This window comes from Nanorana parkeri, unplaced genomic scaffold (genome assembly GCF_000935625.1).
Source record: "Nanorana parkeri isolate BGI_ZX_2015 unplaced genomic scaffold, ASM93562v1 scaffold70, whole genome shotgun sequence".
NCBI classification, from domain to species: domain Eukaryota; kingdom Metazoa; phylum Chordata; class Amphibia; order Anura; family Dicroglossidae; genus Nanorana; species Nanorana parkeri.
The window spans coordinates 2103509-2120769 of NW_017306338.1; the positions used below are offsets into that span (position 1 = coordinate 2103509).

At 43.1% G+C, this 17261-nt stretch overlaps 1 protein-coding gene across 1 annotated transcript in view; it reads left to right on the forward strand.

Annotated features, from left to right (window-relative positions):
* Positions 1-2719: 2719 nt before the first annotated feature.
* Positions 2720-17261, forward strand: part of STK40 (serine/threonine kinase 40) — a 33108-nt gene continuing 18566 nt past the window's right edge. Inside the window, exons 1-2 of the mRNA XM_018576599.1 lie at positions 2720-2922; positions 13551-13669. Of these exons, the coding sequence (XP_018432101.1) occupies positions 13558-13669 (112 nt within the window). The 5' untranslated portion in view covers positions 2720-2922; positions 13551-13557. The remainder of the gene's footprint in view (positions 2923-13550; positions 13670-17261) is intronic.

The following is a 17261-nucleotide window of genomic DNA, read 5'->3' on the forward strand; positions in this document are numbered from 1 at the left end:
ATAAGAAATCTTATCATCAAATAAAACATATAAATAATAATAAAAAATATGTAATTAAATGTAAGATATGTAAGATAAGAAATCTAATCATGAAATAAAATAAATACAAGAAAGGTTAACAAAATGTAAGATAAGAAATGTTATCAAATGAATTCAATAAGGGGAGTGAACTTGCAAATGTGGTAATAGTTATGACGACATCTCTAGTAGACCTGTGAACAATACCAAATTGATATGGAGGATTAGGCGATAGATTGTACATTACTAATGCTGTTGAAAAGGACTTGATTTTCTTTTTTTGCTTATTTCAGTCTTACATTAAAGTGCTTTTTGAAATATGGGGAAAGAATAGAATCTCTGAAGTGTATTTTTTTTCAGGGCTGGTTGTGTCCTCCCTGTCCTGGAGACCCCTGATCCTCTCATTTTATCAAGTCATCAAGTTCTCACCCTTCCTTACTTTAGTCACATCATCAACAGAACAAGGAATTGAAAAAAATGTCTTTCTTGTCCACCTGAAAATATAATCCCATCACACCAGTTTTATGAGCTGAAATCAGCAAGACAGAAAAACAAACATGCTACATACGTTTCAAGCTATGTGCCTGTTATCTTGGGATCAGTGAGCATCTGAAAGAGAACTTAAAGTACAATTAAACCTTTGTTTTCTTTTGCATATGTCTACTGCTAGCAAGCACTAGATATATGCCAAAACATAAAAAAAGTTACCAAATAGGTAAAAACTTACCTGTGTCTCCGCCACTAGCTCCCCTCTGAAGATCTGAAGATTCTCCAGCGGCCATGAAGGATGATGGGGCGGGCGCATGCGCAGTAGAGATATTTGGCCAGGAGAAGAGGAGAAACACAGTGTAAGTCAATACACGCAGCCGGGAGCATGCACGTCGAACAGGCACCGGAGATGCAGCAGTTGCAGCAGTCAGCGCTGGATCAGAGACCGACACCAGCGCTGGAGGGACTCCTGAAAAATTACTTGAAAGAAGAAGATGATCAGATCAAGAGACATCATTTAAGGTAAGTCCTTACACCAGCATTGAGGGGGGGGGGGTTAATTTAATGCCACTTTAAAGTGGAACTTTGCCCTAGGAAAAAGCAAAGTTTGCAAGCAGGAATTTGGGCATACATTGTTAAAATATTGTTGCAAAAGCTATTTTACTCACCTGATCTTTGGTCCTGCGGTGGCCAAAGATCAGGGGGAGATCCCCCTGATGGCTGGAATAGAAGTCATCCAGCCGTCATGGCCAAACCCTAAGACCTGTCCTGCCTCGCCCCCAAGCCCTTATCTGGAGACCACCACATACCGAACACCACCACACAATACTCCTTGCATCGCCAGAACCTCATCCTTGGCACCCAAAGTAAGTCCCCATTTTTTGTTTATTTTTTCCATTCATATCCCACAGATACGGGTTGTCCCGACACCATTCACACTCTCAGGATTTGCGCTCTTATTGCTTTATTTCCATGTTCACAGGTCTCTCCCCCTGTTCCTAGAGCAGCAATCCAAATTGACTGCATCCACACATACCTCACATCCCTAAGAGAGCGCTGTGCTTTTTTCTTTTTGTTGTTTTTTACCAGTCTTTGTTAATCCCATCCAGAGACTCTTCCTCCTCCAAATACAGGCTAAGGCCCCGTTCACATTGAGTGATTTATCGCGCGGTAATTCCCGCGATATCGCGGCAATTTACCGCGCAATATCGCTCTCCAATGCTTCTCAATGGGGCAAAGGGTCCTGCTGTCGCGGGTCGGGTGTCGCTACAGGACCCTTTTTGGAGCGGATTTTGCCGCGATTCAAGCTTGCTCAATGCAAGCATTTGCGCGATATTGCGCAAAATGCAAATTGCGCGACAAACGCGCGATTTGCGAATCGCTCAATGTGAACAGGGCCTAAGAGCAGGGGTAGGCAACTCTGGCCCTCCAGCTGTTGTGGAACTACAAATCCCATGAGGCATTGCAAGACTCTGAAAGCCACAGGCATGACTCCCAGAGGCATGTTGGCATTTGTAGTGAAAGCACAGGTAGGGGGCCGGAGTTGCCCACCCCTGGCCAAGAGCCATGTATTCCATGTTAGCCATTTGTATCCAGCAGTGGCGTAACAACCGGGGGGGCAATTAATAAATAAAAATGAATTTAAAAAAATGAAAAAGTTTCTAAAAAAATAAAATATTAAAATTTGAAAAATTAAAATAAAAACATGTGTGAGTGAAACCTTGTAGAGGTAAAAGGTGCATTGTAACATGTTGGCACTACACAATATAGCTGTAAGGGTGATTAAAGATGCTGAGGGAAATGTATCAAAACTGGAGCAGACAGAATGTGGAGCAGTTCCCCACGACAACCAATCAGGTTCTAGCTTTCCTTTTCAAAGCTTACCAGAACAAACTGAAGAGAAAAGCGGATTGGTTACTATAGGCAACTGCTTCAGATTCTGCCTGCTCCAGTTTTAATACATGTCCCCACCCCCATGTACACCAAGTTGTACAGCTCTCTAGTACTTTTGTTCACAGCGTGAGTACAATCACACTAGTTTATTAGAGGAACTTTAAATGATTATCTCCGTTATCCAATCACAGCAGCCTCCATTCACAAGCAGCGACCAATCATAGAGCCTCCTCGCAGAGTGACGGTATTACTCTTCGTGCAGAGGGGTGGAGCTACGTTCTACTGATCCTGTAATGGAATTAACCAATCGGCAGCAGTTTTATTTCCATCGGCTAGGCGCTCACGCTTTGTTATGAGGAATGTGATTAGCGGCTAACGTTTACCGTCATTTCCGTTGTCAAGTGCGCAGCGATGGAGAGCCGGGGTTGGTAGGCGACGGAGGCCTCCCGGTGTATCAGGCTCTCCGCGAACTACCCCGGGCATGAGCTCGACTTAAGGAGGCCCCGGCAGCCGCGTTTAAAGGTAAGGAGGAGGGAAGGGGCCCGTCCTCTCCGGTCGGTTGTGTGTGGTTTGGAGTGCAGACCTGGGGGAGTTTCTAATCTCTTTAAGTAGGGGGGAGTGGGGATTATCGGGGGGAGCGCAGGTGAGTGGATGGTGATTGCTGCCGGGATTTGTGTTGATCCTCCAAGACGGATACATGGAGATCTAATACACAGCTTGGGATCGCCGGGGTCTGGCGGCGCTTTGTCTGCATCGCACACCTCGGTTTGGGGAGCAGGTGTGTTGTAGTGCAGAGGGGGTGCAGTGTAACAATGCAGCACGGGGTCATCTTGGCTTGCAGGCACTTCTGGATCATTCTGCATTGATGATCGGTCATTGACTAGTGTACATGTTACCTTGCTTTAAACTGGACACACACACACACTCTCTTTACAATCTGTACAATCTCCTTTACATCTACCAACAACTATGTAGTGCAAGGGCCTGTCTGATTGGATGGATTAAGTGTTATATTACATAGTTTTGGTAAATTCTAAGTTGATTGCATGGTCAGATTGTAACTTATGGAGAGAAAGTGATTGCCCATAAACAATGCATGCATGATGATGCACCTGTAATCAATGCATTAGTTCTGATGTGCGTTTTGCAGGTGTTTGGTCCCCTTTGACACCCTTCGTGTCTGCAAATACACCATTCCAGTCTAAAGTTCTCATCGTCAGAGTTTCCCGAGTAAAGGAAGAGCACAATCGACAGCTTGAATCTGAATTCTTTGTATGTCCGTGGATGAGATTCTCCTTGGTGTACCCAATGTGCAGCACGATGGGAGCCAGTGGTGTCACCCGGTGCACACATCATTACGCATACACGTGATGTCATTACACATGCGTCCTCTGCACGTCACTGCTGACCGCCATCTTTGTGATGGACGCCGGCAAAGAGAGGAGGGGATGCTCATCCGGCAGGATAAGGTATGCTGCTGGGTCCCCTTCTCTCTCGTGCAACTGTCAGGCTGTTGGGCCATGACCAAGTGCCTGACTTTTCAGATGGTGTCACCTGGTGTGGTCTGCATCCCCCCCTTGTGACGCCACTGATGGGGGGGCTATGTGAAAAGATACATCTAAAGCCTGCTATACATGTATTGGATTTCAGCCGGTTCCTTATGAACTAGCCAAAATTCATACAGTGGGTACCGCTGTCTGCACCCTTCTGGCTGGCATACCGTGATCAACTGATCAAAGGGGCAGGTTGGAAAGGTTTTGGGCGAATGGAGCTGGCAGCCAGTGAGCGGCAGGCTCCATTTGAATATTCAATACAATAGAAAGCGCAGGGGATTCCTCGATCAATGTGAGTAAGTGCTGATGGGAGTAATCTGTTATATTTTATTCGTTCAGCCCGCCGGTTGAATGAAGAACATATCAAAATTACAAGCTCGTGCACACGGCCATAAAGAGTTTATTGATAGTTACACAGGTTTTTGGTGGCTGCAAAAAAAACCTGCATAGAAAAAAAAGTTGAATGGTCAGTAAAGTGCTTCTGTAAACAAGTGTTTAGACATATAGAGATTGGCAACATTCTTACCTTTCTCTACCTTAAATTCATGTGTGTAAATATGTAATTTACTGACCACAGATGCAGATTATATGATTTGCCAAATCTAAGCGCAGTGCACATTTACTGATCTATACACACGGTGTACATGGGCCTATAAAAACAATAAACCTGCATTCAATCTTGGTTACTATAAAGTGGATTTACCAAGACTGGAGCTGACAGAATCTGGTGCCGCTAAGCTGTTCATGGCAACCAGCCAGCTTCTATTGTTTATTTTCAAAGCTATGGTCACTCATAACAGTTACTTTCTAGGCATGCCAATTGCCAGGGTTGCCAGTGTGCGTATTTCAGCTCTCAACCAAACTTTCAAATACTCAAATGGCTGGTGTCATAGCTAATCACCATGGCATCTGCAATCTAAGATGGCACCTTCCTTGGCTGCTAAGGATAAGAGGTTTTAGTTCCATTACTGAGCAAGCTAAAGATAGAAGTTGATCGGTTGCCATGCACAAGCTGCTCCAGATTTAGTAAATAACCCTTAAGGTCAGGGGTGAACAAATGAATGCGGAGCAAGTCTGTCCAATCTAGAAATCAGCAGATATTTTGTTTTTAGCAACCAGCCTCATTGACAACAACTAGAGAAAACTTGAAAAGTTGGCTGTCATGTGTTATGTTAAAGGTGCATTGGCTACCTGGCTCCTGGGATTAGTCCAGCTTGGATCTAAAGGTGCCCATACACTGTGCGATTATTGCACGATAATCGCGGGAAATCCCGCAATCGTACGATAATCGCAAAGTGTATGGAAGGTGTGCGACCGTTTTTACTGTACGGTCGCACGTCTTTTGTCTAAGGAGCATGTTCGAAAATCTTAAGATTTTCGGCTGGTTTGTGGCATGCACGGGAGACAAATGCCGAACGGGCCGGTGTGGGCACGCGCACACTGCGTGCGCACACCAGCCCATTCAAATAAAACAGATTTACTCACCTGATCCTCAAATAAAACCTATATAGTCACCTGACCCTCGGTCCTGCTGCCGCCTCTTCCCTGGGCTCCAAAGGTCAAAGGACCATTTACATTGCGTCTAATGCAGGTCCACTTACGCGCATTTGACCTGAGCATGTTGAGGGACATTCCATAGCTGGAAAGGAGAGGGAGAGAGATGAGCACCAACCACCACAGGACAGAGGATCAGGTGAGTATATCTGCTTTGAGTCCCCTAGACAAAAAAAGCACTTATCCCTTGCAGTGCGAGGATAACCCCACTGCAAGGGTACTTATTTTTATTATTATTATTTTATACTCCTGGATATCCTCAGCAGTTGCTATTTAGGTTTATTGTACATGTAAGGTAGCACATTGAAATGTCCAAAGTCATATGGCTGGAACCTACCCTTTGCTCTTACAGATAATGTTTTTCCTTGTAAAAAAAAGTTTTGCATACATTTCTCAAATTCTTTGATCCTATTATAGGCAGTGCACATGTTGCCTAACAAATCATGTCCAAAGGTAAACTGGCATTTCCTTGTCCATACTTTGAAAATAGTAGAAGGAATACAAATGAAAGTTTATTCGAGTCCTGCCACCCTTGCCATTAATTAGACGGGTAAACAATCCCAGATTTCGGAAGGCATCTTTTCAGTTTTCATCCCCTGTTCTTCTATCCATAATAGCTGAACACAGCATTTCCTTTTGTTTGCACATTCCCTCAGAGGGTGCCTTGCAGGGATCAGGTGTGGTGATATGCTGAACAGCAGAGAAGTGTTGCACTATGTATTATCCAGATGCCATCATAACATTGGGCTGTTTACATCATTTTTATGCACTAGAGATTACACTGTAAGAACATATTACATATTTCAGTTCTAGTACAGCTGGCTAGTTGAATATATTGTTTATTTTGCAATTCACATGTTACATTTAAATTTGTACTCCTGGAAAGCAACTAAATAGACAGTTAAAATAAATATGCTGAATTTTTATTAACCTACCAGAGGATATGTATTTCTGACTGTGCAGAAGTTTTCTACTGCATCTATGGTTATCTCTATGCCCAAGCCTGAGACTGGACAGCGAAGGAGAAGCAGCAGACAGATGAGCACATAGGGCCAATCAGATCTGCTGTGTACACTAGTTTTGTGGCTCCATCTCTTCCAATATGAGTTCTACTCTATAGGCGATAGAGGCCAAAGGTCCAAATTCATGTACTTACACTGGTTGTATTTAAAAAAACAAAATAAAAACATGTTATGATTTGTAATGAAATCTGCATGGAGTCCAGCCTCTTTGTTTGCTGTCGGCGTGGAGTCCAGCTTTAGGCCACCAAGCCCCTCCTCCCCGCCGGCTTCAATTGTAATTTTATCATCAGATCCCCAATGCCTCAGCCCATACAGGCAGCGGGGATCACGGAGAGGCTGCAGATGCCGGCGGTTAATAGCTTGCCAGCCACTGATGACGGCTATTATTTTAAGGGGGTCCATCGGGGGAACAGTTCTGATATAAGTTCATGGTCGCAAAAGCCACCATGAGCTTATTGCATAAGGGAGAAAGCTGTCGATGTAAGGCTTACTGATGTGGCCAGGTGGAAACAGTTGTGTTCCGCCGTAAGCCTTACGTCGGTGGCAGGGAAAGGGTTAATCGGATAACAGAATTAAATACCATCCTTAATATAAAATAAAATACACAAGTGCAGTGTTACAAAATTTACTTCAAAATAAAACTGCGTCCACACTTGCAATTGCACTGGAATGCATGGCAGTGCGGTACCGTGTGGGCGATCACACTGTGGGTGGCAGGTGCCTTTGGGGTGCCATTGAAACACTTTTTCCCACCTTTTTTGTATAAATCCTTTTTTGTTTTATTGTATAGTAAGCACATGGCGCTTGCATAGCTTCAGCCAGAGAATGACAGCTGCCATTGGCAAGATTCCACAGACGGCAGCTGAATGCACATACAGCAGGTAGTGGGCTGGTGCAATAGCCAACCTGCTATTGGCCATTTCAAATTGCAATAGCCCACTACCTGCTGTGCTCTCCTCCCAGCGTGGAGAACGCTATGGGATCCAACCAACTAATCGATAATGAGAATAGTTGACAACTATTCTCATTTAGTTGGTTGCAGCACTTAATTGTAACAATAGTTTTCTTTTTAAGACCAGTTAAACATTTAGTAAAGAAAATAAATACGCATCAATTTTGGGTATAATAAAAAAAAAAAAAAAAACACATTATATATAATCTATCTCTCCAATTAATTGATAATGCGATGATAGTTGTACACTATTCTCATTACTAGAGGTGCACCAAAATAGAAATTTAAAAACCGGAACAAAACCGAAATAGAAAAATTTGTCAGGCCGAAACCAAAACCAATACCAAAAATGTTTTTTTAAAAAAATATTTTTTTTTTTTTAATTTTCATTTTTTATTTAATATTTTCATTTTTTACTTTTAGGGGTTTCGGGGAAATAGGGGTCCAAACAGACCCCTGATATTTCCCTTTTAAAATAGAAAAAGAGATTGAGAACACAAAGTCCTCAATCTCTTTTTCTGTGTCCCCTGTTATCAAGGAACAGGAATCCTCTCAGTGTTCCTGTTCATTGATAACTTTAGAACATAGTATGTTTACTATTACCACCATTATGAATGCACAGGAGTGGATATAGATTACTTCCCATTCATTCATAATTGAGGATATATTAACCATACCATATGCTCAATTATCTACACTCAGCGATCACTGAATGTATGTAGCCTGCTCTCCTCTCTGACACACGCTGTCACAGGAGGCTGAGTGAGCGGTGCGAGAGGAGAGCCCAGCCTCCTGTGACAGTGCTGTCTCCGCCCCCACACCGCTCTGCCGCAGTGTGATAGGCGGCTGAGCGGTGTGGGAGGAGAGACACCGGCCACTCACATCGCTCTTGTCCCGCAGCGCTCGGCCGGCTGTCACTTTCTCTCCTCCACTTTGGGACATAGAGCAGCACCCAGCGGGGAGGAAAGAAACCAGGGATGCGCCGATGTATCGGCAGGAAAATGGCACTTTCAGCATTTAGCCAAAAGTGCCATTTTCGGCTGATATGTTTCGGCGGCCGATATATCGGTGCATCCCTCCTCATTACCGATTAGTTGGTTGGATCCTGTAGTTCTCTTCTCCACACTGGGATCCAGTTTTGCATTGGCTCTGTCTCCTCCGATCGCCGCTACTCCCAACAGGAATTGAAGAGGACAGACACTCTGCAGCCCATGCTCAGTGGGGAGGAGAGCTCCCAAAACCTGCTCCTCCTCTGCTGATTTGACAGCAGGCACTGGACGGGTGCAGTAGCCAGCCTGCAATTATTGCAATTTGAAATGGCCAATAGCAAGCTGGCTACTGCACCCGTCCACTGCCTGCTGTTTACATTCAGCAACCTGCAGCAGAATCGGGCTACCCGCAGCTGTCATTCCCTGACTGAAGCTATTCAAGCACGTTGTGTGCTTGAATAGCTTCTTTGAAGTGGAAAGGTGGTACTTGAGCTCTAATAGACCCAAAATGTCACCTTTTTAAGAGAACCTGTCACCTCTAGTCTGCTATTACATAGTGGGCTATTCATGGCTAACTCTAAACTGATGATCGGGCTTTAATATTTAAAAATATATATCATTTTATTTGTGTTTGTAGGAATAAATGTCAGTCAAAGTACCGCAGCGCTGAATACTGAAAAATGGCCTGGATGGGAAGGGGGTTTAACACCGCGGATGTCAACTGGTTAAATAAAAGTTTTGCTATTTTATTATATTGGCTTGGAGTTTTAACATTTTAAATCCATGAAACTATTTAAAATGTCTAGTATAATAATAAAAACAAAAACATTTTTTAAATGTAAAAAGTAGGGAAAACTTTTATTTTCGAGGTTGGCCTGACAAATTCTGCTTCACACGGTACTGCAATAATGTGTGTTCCAGTGCTGTGCAATTGCAGAAGCTAGCGCATGCAGTTTTATTCTGAAGTAAACTTTTGTAACCCTCTGTGTTTTTTAAATATAAGATGGTATTTAATCCAAAAATTAATAATCGGCTAACTAATCGATTTTATGAAAATAAGAGTTAGATATATCTGTCTGTCTGTCTGTGGAGAACTGTATATACTGCTGCTGTGGTATAAAGAGAACTATATACATGGCTGCTTTTGAGGTGAGACTCCATGTGTTAAATCTGTGGCACACCATTGGAGTTTTTTGAGCTAGCTCCTTGATTTTGTGAAGATTTGAGCAGACCTACATTTTGTTACGACCTGTATTGGGACCTGCTGAATGCTAGTTTTGCTCTGCAGAGTGAGAAATATAGCATCTTAGGAATGTCTAGATTTGCAGAGTGAGTTGCTCTAAAATAGAGGCAGCCTGTCCTTACTTTTAGGTGTATTCTTTACCTTTTCAAAATATTTTATTAATTTTCCAAAGTAGAATAAAACAATAAAATAGCACATGATGCACGATCAGTATAGCATAGAATTGCATTTCAGATTCTTCCACATTAGCATAATCAAGTAGTAGGGGGGGGATCACTAGATGCCATACACACAATATATAATAGTTCTGTAAAACAGATCATATCTATCACCCTATTCTTGCCAATTTATTCTTGAGGGTATTTTTGTGTGATACGCTGTATTAACTGCACTCCTTTTTTGTTTTGTTTTCTGTGGAAATCCATGACACATGTCTCTTGAGGAGTTGTGGTGATTTAATAAATGGCGACAGTCCCATTTCCTTATTTTACTCATCTGCTCCCGTAAATACAGTGATCTCAGTTTCAGTTTTGCTCTACTGTCCGTGGGCGTTATAACTTGTTTCCCTGGCATTAAAGGAAACGTGTGGATAGAAATCTGTGAACTGCCATTATTTTGGGGTTTTTGTTCTCTTTTGCCTGAAGATACAGACTTTGAGGTGGTGGTCAACTTGAGAATACTAGAGAACCTAGTAGGACTCCTGACACTTCTAGAGGCCCGCACAATAGCAGCTTGTTTTTGTGTATTGAAGAACATTCACTATCTCAGAATGCCTTTTATTCTTTGAGAAAAGTACAAAGAAGGGAATTTATCAAAACTGGAGCAGACAAAATCTAGAGCAGTTGTGCATGGCAGCCAATCAGCAACTGCTCCAGATTTTGTCTGCTCCAGTTTTGATAAATCCCCCCCCCCGGTGTTTTGTAAGGAGGATGTGACTAGAGCAATTCACTGCTCAAGTCGCATTCCTTGCACCACGCTGCGCTCGGAAGTCAAGACTTTTGTGTGTAGGAGACGGCATGCTGCAAGGTAAGATTTGTATATTTTGCATCAGCCCTCTGCACATAACATACAGCTTTTTAATGATATACACCCCCAGTGTGGGTAAAATGTAGTACAATTAAGCAAATGTAAAAAACAGTCCAGTAACCGTTCAAGTAAGAGTGCATGTGAAAACAATGCAAGTGAAAACAGTTTGTGTGCAGCTCCCAGATCAGCAGTCTGAAAGGGTTTAGGATTTGTTTTTTTTTAAAAAATATATATTTTAGCATGTTGCCTTATACCTGCCTGAATGCTGGCTTGTATGGAAAGAATATGTTCCCACGCAGGTCCGAATAAAAATGAAAAGGAAAGTTTTTCTCCTGTAAAAGCTGCTGTAACCTCGGCGTGCTGCGATAATCGCTGTCATTGTTTGGCACAGTGCCTCTCATGTGGAGGTCAGCAGGTAGTGTTTCCAGTGTATGTATACTCCTGGAAACATTTAGAGGCCTAGTTAGCAGATTTTGTTGAGTAATTGTTTTGCAGCATTCGGTGCTACATTTTCCTGTATTTTTTTTTCTTCAGGTTATTCTTATGCAATGTGATAGGTTGATAGAGAAGTGCAGTGCTGTGAGAACAGAGGAAAGCTATTTTCTGAGGTCTTTTTCAGCCCCCATTTACACATGAGTGTTTGTGGGCGATTTTCAAGCTTTTGTTGCACGCTTTTTCGTGTGTTTTTCATGCAGAAGTCACCAGTGTGACAGCCACAACCAGAGAGCTCCCCGGAACACAACGAGTCCGTCTCCATCATCATCTGAATGAAACCGGAGCCCAGAACCAGGTTTCAAAACAAAGCGAGCCTGCTCCCTGCCATGTCCCAAGCTGCCTTCCATCCTCTATCCATAAATGATTGACTGCCTGGAAAAAGTTTAGTCCACAGCCATATTGCTTCAGCAGTGGCAGAGCGGAGTAAAGTAGAGCAGAGTTGGGGGTCTCCACCATCTGTCTCACCTCCTTGGAGTGTGTCTCAGAGAGGTTGTGGTCCCACTGCCTCTAGTTCTTGAACCAGTTGCTGACCTGTGTGGGCGACAGGCTCCTCTTGGCAGCGGGGGACGGGTAGTGGTCTTGTAGAGCTCTTTGAGCACGTTGCAGGGCTTGAAGCGGTAGACGTTTTCCTTTCTGTCCCGGACGGTGCACGGATGGGGAACTTCCTCCACAGCTGTCACTTCTCCACAGCCCCTATGGTTCCCCTGACCACAGGGACCAGGCCAGCCTGTTCAGGTCTACTTGCCCGCAGCAGGGCTACATGCTAAAAAAAAGAAACTACCAGCCCAGTACTGCATGTTCTGGGCGTCAGGCGATACGATTCCAGCATCCCTGGATTACATGTAAACTGCCGCTGACAGATGGGGCCACTGTCACCCTATCATGAACTTCAGTGGGTATAGCGGCCGCATGTAAACTGAGACACCTGGGATTACTGCAGCAGAAATCTGTATGTTCTTGCCACAGTATTCCCAGACCACACCGTGTGAATGGGGCCTAAGGCTTCTGGGCTTATCTCCACTGGTCTTTAGTGGAGCAGTACACAAAGCAGGGAGAGTGCTCTCCATCAGTGGGTCACTTTTGTATTGCTATATAGGTTAGCATATCCTGTTTTGTAGAGGCACAACATGCAGCATTTCTTGTGTACCTTTCATAGAGAACAGTAATGACAAATGCAAATCTGCACGTTGCCAATCATCCTGCAGAAGAACTAGTGCAGAGTCAATCCTCTCAAACACTTGCATGCATTAGTGGACATTACATGACTCTAGGATTTGAAAAAGCTAAAGGTAACTGTTCCTATGTAACGATGAACTAGCATGTAACTAAATGCTTTCCTAGTTCCGGGAATCCAGGTATCATATCTATCTATTTATACCTTGTATCTGTGAAGTGTAACATCTGCTGTTTTGTAAGAATTAGTTGTTTTCTTCAGGCGGGTATAGACCATTTATCTTGCATGTTAGCACAGCCTCTCTTGTGATGCAACATATGTGAGTCAGAGTACACTACAGTTTCCTAATGAGCAGGTTATCTTGTCCTCCGTGGCAAATACTCTCAATAGCAGGTCACACTATCATTAATGTTAGTGCGTAATAAAACAAGTGTGGTTATGTAACAATGTCATCACTTTCTGTAAAGTATTAACTCCAGTCATATTTCAGGACGCTGTGATGTGCCGTCTGTAAACAGTCGGTACAGGGGCAGGTTTTACTCTTTTGCCGACGAAAGAAGAATGGCATTGCCGGGAAAATGATTCAAAGTTTCTGTTCTCTGATTTTGGAATACAGCTGTAGTTTTGTACATTTTGCTTGTTTGTACACAGCACACGTTTATATCCTTATTATTCCTATTATTGGAGATCGTGCCATTTTCAACATATTGATGAGTTCTGTAATCAAAGGAAATTGATATCTGATCTTATTTTAACTGTATGATGGACTATAGCAGTTTAAACAGTTTGGCTGCAAACCTTTGTACCTTCAGTGTCTTTTCCCACCACAGCATGCCTTATGTATTTCCCAGGTGTGGGTCTAAGGGTGGTTTAAGCTCTTGAAAAGATTTTACAAATATTTGACTTTTCTTTGATTGAAGCAATGAGTTAAATGAAAACTCAGATGACCTATTACATTTTTTTTCTTTACTGTTGTACAGTATCCATTGCATGTGCTGGTGAAAGCAGATGGAGAAGTGTCTGTTCCGGAACAGACTGTAAAATCTGTAGGAGGAGAAACTACGTTGAAGGCACACATGTGAGCAAATGAATAAGCAGCGTTTCACCCCATGCATCCGTCTTTTCTCACTTTCCTTTTCCAGATAGAGGATGAAGAGGAGAGCATCTGAAAGGGATTCTGGAGAGACCTCTGCCAGATCCAAGGCACTCTGCACCAGTATCTCGGGAAGTAATGCCAAGAGGGCAGGTCCCTTTATTTTAGGTAGGTTTCACTCTTTTGTTGTGTGGTGTGTTTTTGTTTTTTTTTTAGCTATACATTTCTAGGCTGCATATTGTTTTAGGCAGCAATGTGCCAATTGATTCAATTTAACCAAGTCATGAGTTGTGATAGCTAATCATAGTTTATCTCTGAGCTTTCTTGGGAAGATGTCCCTTTTCATAAATATACTGAAGGGAATTTATCAAAACTGGAGCAGACAAAATCTGGAACAGCTGTGCATGGTAACCAATCAGCTTCTCTTTCATTTTCAAATCTTCACTGAACAGACTGAAGGGAGAAGCTGATTGGTTGCAATGCACAGCTGCTCCAGATTTTGTCTGCTCTGTTTTTGATAAATTCCCCTCCAATAGCTGCACCTTTGTATAAAACCTGTCTGTGCACCCCTGATGCTGGCACAGAGACGCACAAGGGATCCCACACATCCCAATGGCAGCTGAGACCCCCATGCATCACTGCACCAAAACAGTCAAGCAAAACAGATGACAAACGCACTGATCAATTAGTCACCAGCTTTACAGCAAGGTGCACACGGAATGGGCTTTAAACAGTAAAATAGCAAAAAGTTTTCCTGGCACACTCGCAAGCTAGCATGTAAACAAACCGCACTAAAAGAGGTGCCTTGGCGCGGCTGTGCGGCTTTCACATTTTCTGCAGAAGACGTGTATTCAAACCTCTGTTTGTAACCTTTGTGTGAGACAAGTTTTTTTACATGCTAGCTTGTGAGTGTGCCAGGAAAACTTTTTGCTATTTTACTGTTTAAAGCCCATTCCGTGTGCACCTTACTGTAAAGCTGGTGACGAATTGATGAGTGCGTTTATCTGTTTTGCTTGGCCCCTTCTTAAAGTAACACTAAACTCAGGAGTTCAATCTTAAAAATGCATTCAAGTACCTCAACTGTTAACAAAAATGTAGTCGGTCTGTGCTGTAGATCGGCAGATCATCTCTGACACTGTCCTTCCTGGAGGGTGATTTACTTTTGTTCTCCATGGTCCCTGTGTGTGTTGTAAAGTAGCCAACACTCCAAGCTCACTCCTGTGATGGACTACAATCTCAGTGCAAATCTGTAAACTAAACATGAGATTGCAGTCTATCACAGGAGTGAACGTGGGGCGGTGGCCACTTTACAACACACATGGACCATGGGAAACATAAGTAGCCACCCTCCAGAAGGAAGGACAGTGTCATCATGAATTCAGAGATGATTTATGAATCTACAGCTGAGTGATGCACACATAAGATACATTTTTGTATATAGTTAAGGTACTTGAATGCATTCTTAAGATTTAAGTCCTGAGTTAGTGTCACTTGAACTGTTTACTATGCATTTTGTTCCTGTGGGGGAACCGAGCTGGGCTTTCCCAGTCATCTCTATGCAGGATGTCTGCATGCGTGTTTGACATGCTAGTCCTTATATACAGCATGTGATTTCTCATTTGGCAGAAACAGATTTGATAGTTTTTTTGGCTTCTTTAGTAAGGCAAAGAACTTTGCAAAATGAAGTTATCCTTGGCAAACAGTTAAATTTTGTTGCACTTAACTTTATTGCTATCACATAGGAGGGTAACAAGCCCCCTATGTAATGGCAAATATGATGTGATAGGTCCTCTTTATGGAGACATCAGGGGTCTTTCAGACCCCTTATGTCACCTCGTGACCCCAAAGAAGCTGATGAAGCAGAGATCTGCTGTTTTATAACCACTTCAGGACAGGACTTATTTTGACGTGGGTGGTCTTGAAGTGGTTAAAGCCCAGCTGAACTTTTCGTTTAAATCTGCTAAATTTCATGTGTATAAACAAAAAAGGTGTTTTTTTTTATTTGCTTTTAAGAAAGCATCCGAATTGGAAAAGCTTCCCCCCTGCCAGTATGTTGCAGAGAAGGACTCTTGCTCTCTGGGTGGAAGCAGTGGTATCACCATTGAGGTCTGGCAGGTCACCTACTGAGTCAGACCTATAGCTCTGCAGTTAGCAAAGCTTCTGCTTCCCGCTGCTCGGAGAGGTCTACCTCTGCAAAGAGCAAGGGTCCTTCTCTAAAGCATGCTGACAGCACACAGAATTTGCTAAACTAACACCTGGATGTTTTACAGCGCTGATCGACGTGCTGTAAAACGCCCAGCAAGTGAAATCCCATTATTTCCTATGGGCATGGTTCCCACAGTACAGGAGCTTATTTGGGGCGTATTTTCCGCGCGTATACATTAGGATACAGCTGGATAGCCCTCGTAAACGCGCGTCTCGTTGACCACAAATCGTGGTAAAAACGATCGTCAAACGTGCATATTACGAACGCCCATATGTGAACCCAGCCTAAGACTTGGAACACCTTTTTTCTTTTAATACAGCTGGAATGTATTTAGCTGATTAAAGAGGCTCTGTCTCCTAGATGTTTATCTCAAATACTGCGTATATATTAAATAATAATATTAAGTCCTTTACCATTATGTGCATTTTTTACATTTTTTTTTCCTAAAGTGTCTTCTTTGGTCCCTTGGAAAGCAGTTCCATATTGCTGCAGGGCAATGCCATTTTGAGTTGACATCAATGGTGCCCTACAATCACTACAATGACTCTTTGCTTCGAATCTAGGCATGCATGGTATGGTACAGACTAGGCGCATGCTCTCGGCACTGACAGAAGCTCAGACTGTAAGGTCTCGTTCACACCTAGGCGTATTGCATATGCGCGTCTTTTTACCGTGCTTTGCGGTAAAAAAAGTTGCACGTTTCCGAATGCTACTTGGCTGTATCCTAATGGAAACGCGTAACAAAACGGCCCAAAGTAGTACCTGTACCTTTTCAGGCGTGGGCCGTTTTGTGGCGCGTTAGGGACGGGCGGAAATACGCCAAGGTGGGAACGAGACCATTGAATACAATTGGATTTATTTTTTTGAGCGTTTTGTAGAGCGTTCGTCGAGCGTAGAACGCGCTACAAAACGTTCAGGTGTGAACGAGGGCTTAAAACAAGCAGTCTTGAAGTCTTATCAGTGCAAGAACAGAAACAAAGCAGCAGCAAACTGCACAAGCTAGCAAGTCCTGCTTTCCAAAGGCATGTTCTCATATTGCAGATTTCTTATCCTTGGGCTGTAAAGGACTCCCTCTCTGAAAATGTACTCCCACACTTAGCCGTGCTGTCATATGAGTTTGCAGGAGGCTGTGCAGGGAGCCCAGGCATGATGTCATGGGGCTGCAAGTATGTCCTTTTACTGATTGCAACTGAAGAAACTTTCACCTGGGGACAGCCTCTTTAAAGTGACATTAAACTCAGGAGTTAGATCTTAAAAATACATTCCAGTACCTTAACTATTAACAAAAATGTATGTTATTTGTGTATCGCTGTAGATCCTCAAATCATCTCTGAATTCATAATGACCCTGTCCTTCCTTCTGGAGGGGGGCTACTTTTGTTCTCCATGGTCCTTGTGTGTGTTGTAAAGTAGCCACTCCTCCAAGCTCACTCCCCGTGATGGACTACAATCTCAATACAAATTAGTAAACTAAACATGATTGTAGTCCAATTTGTATTGAGATTGTAGTCCATCACAGGGAGTGAGCTTGGAGGAGTGGCTACTTTACAACACA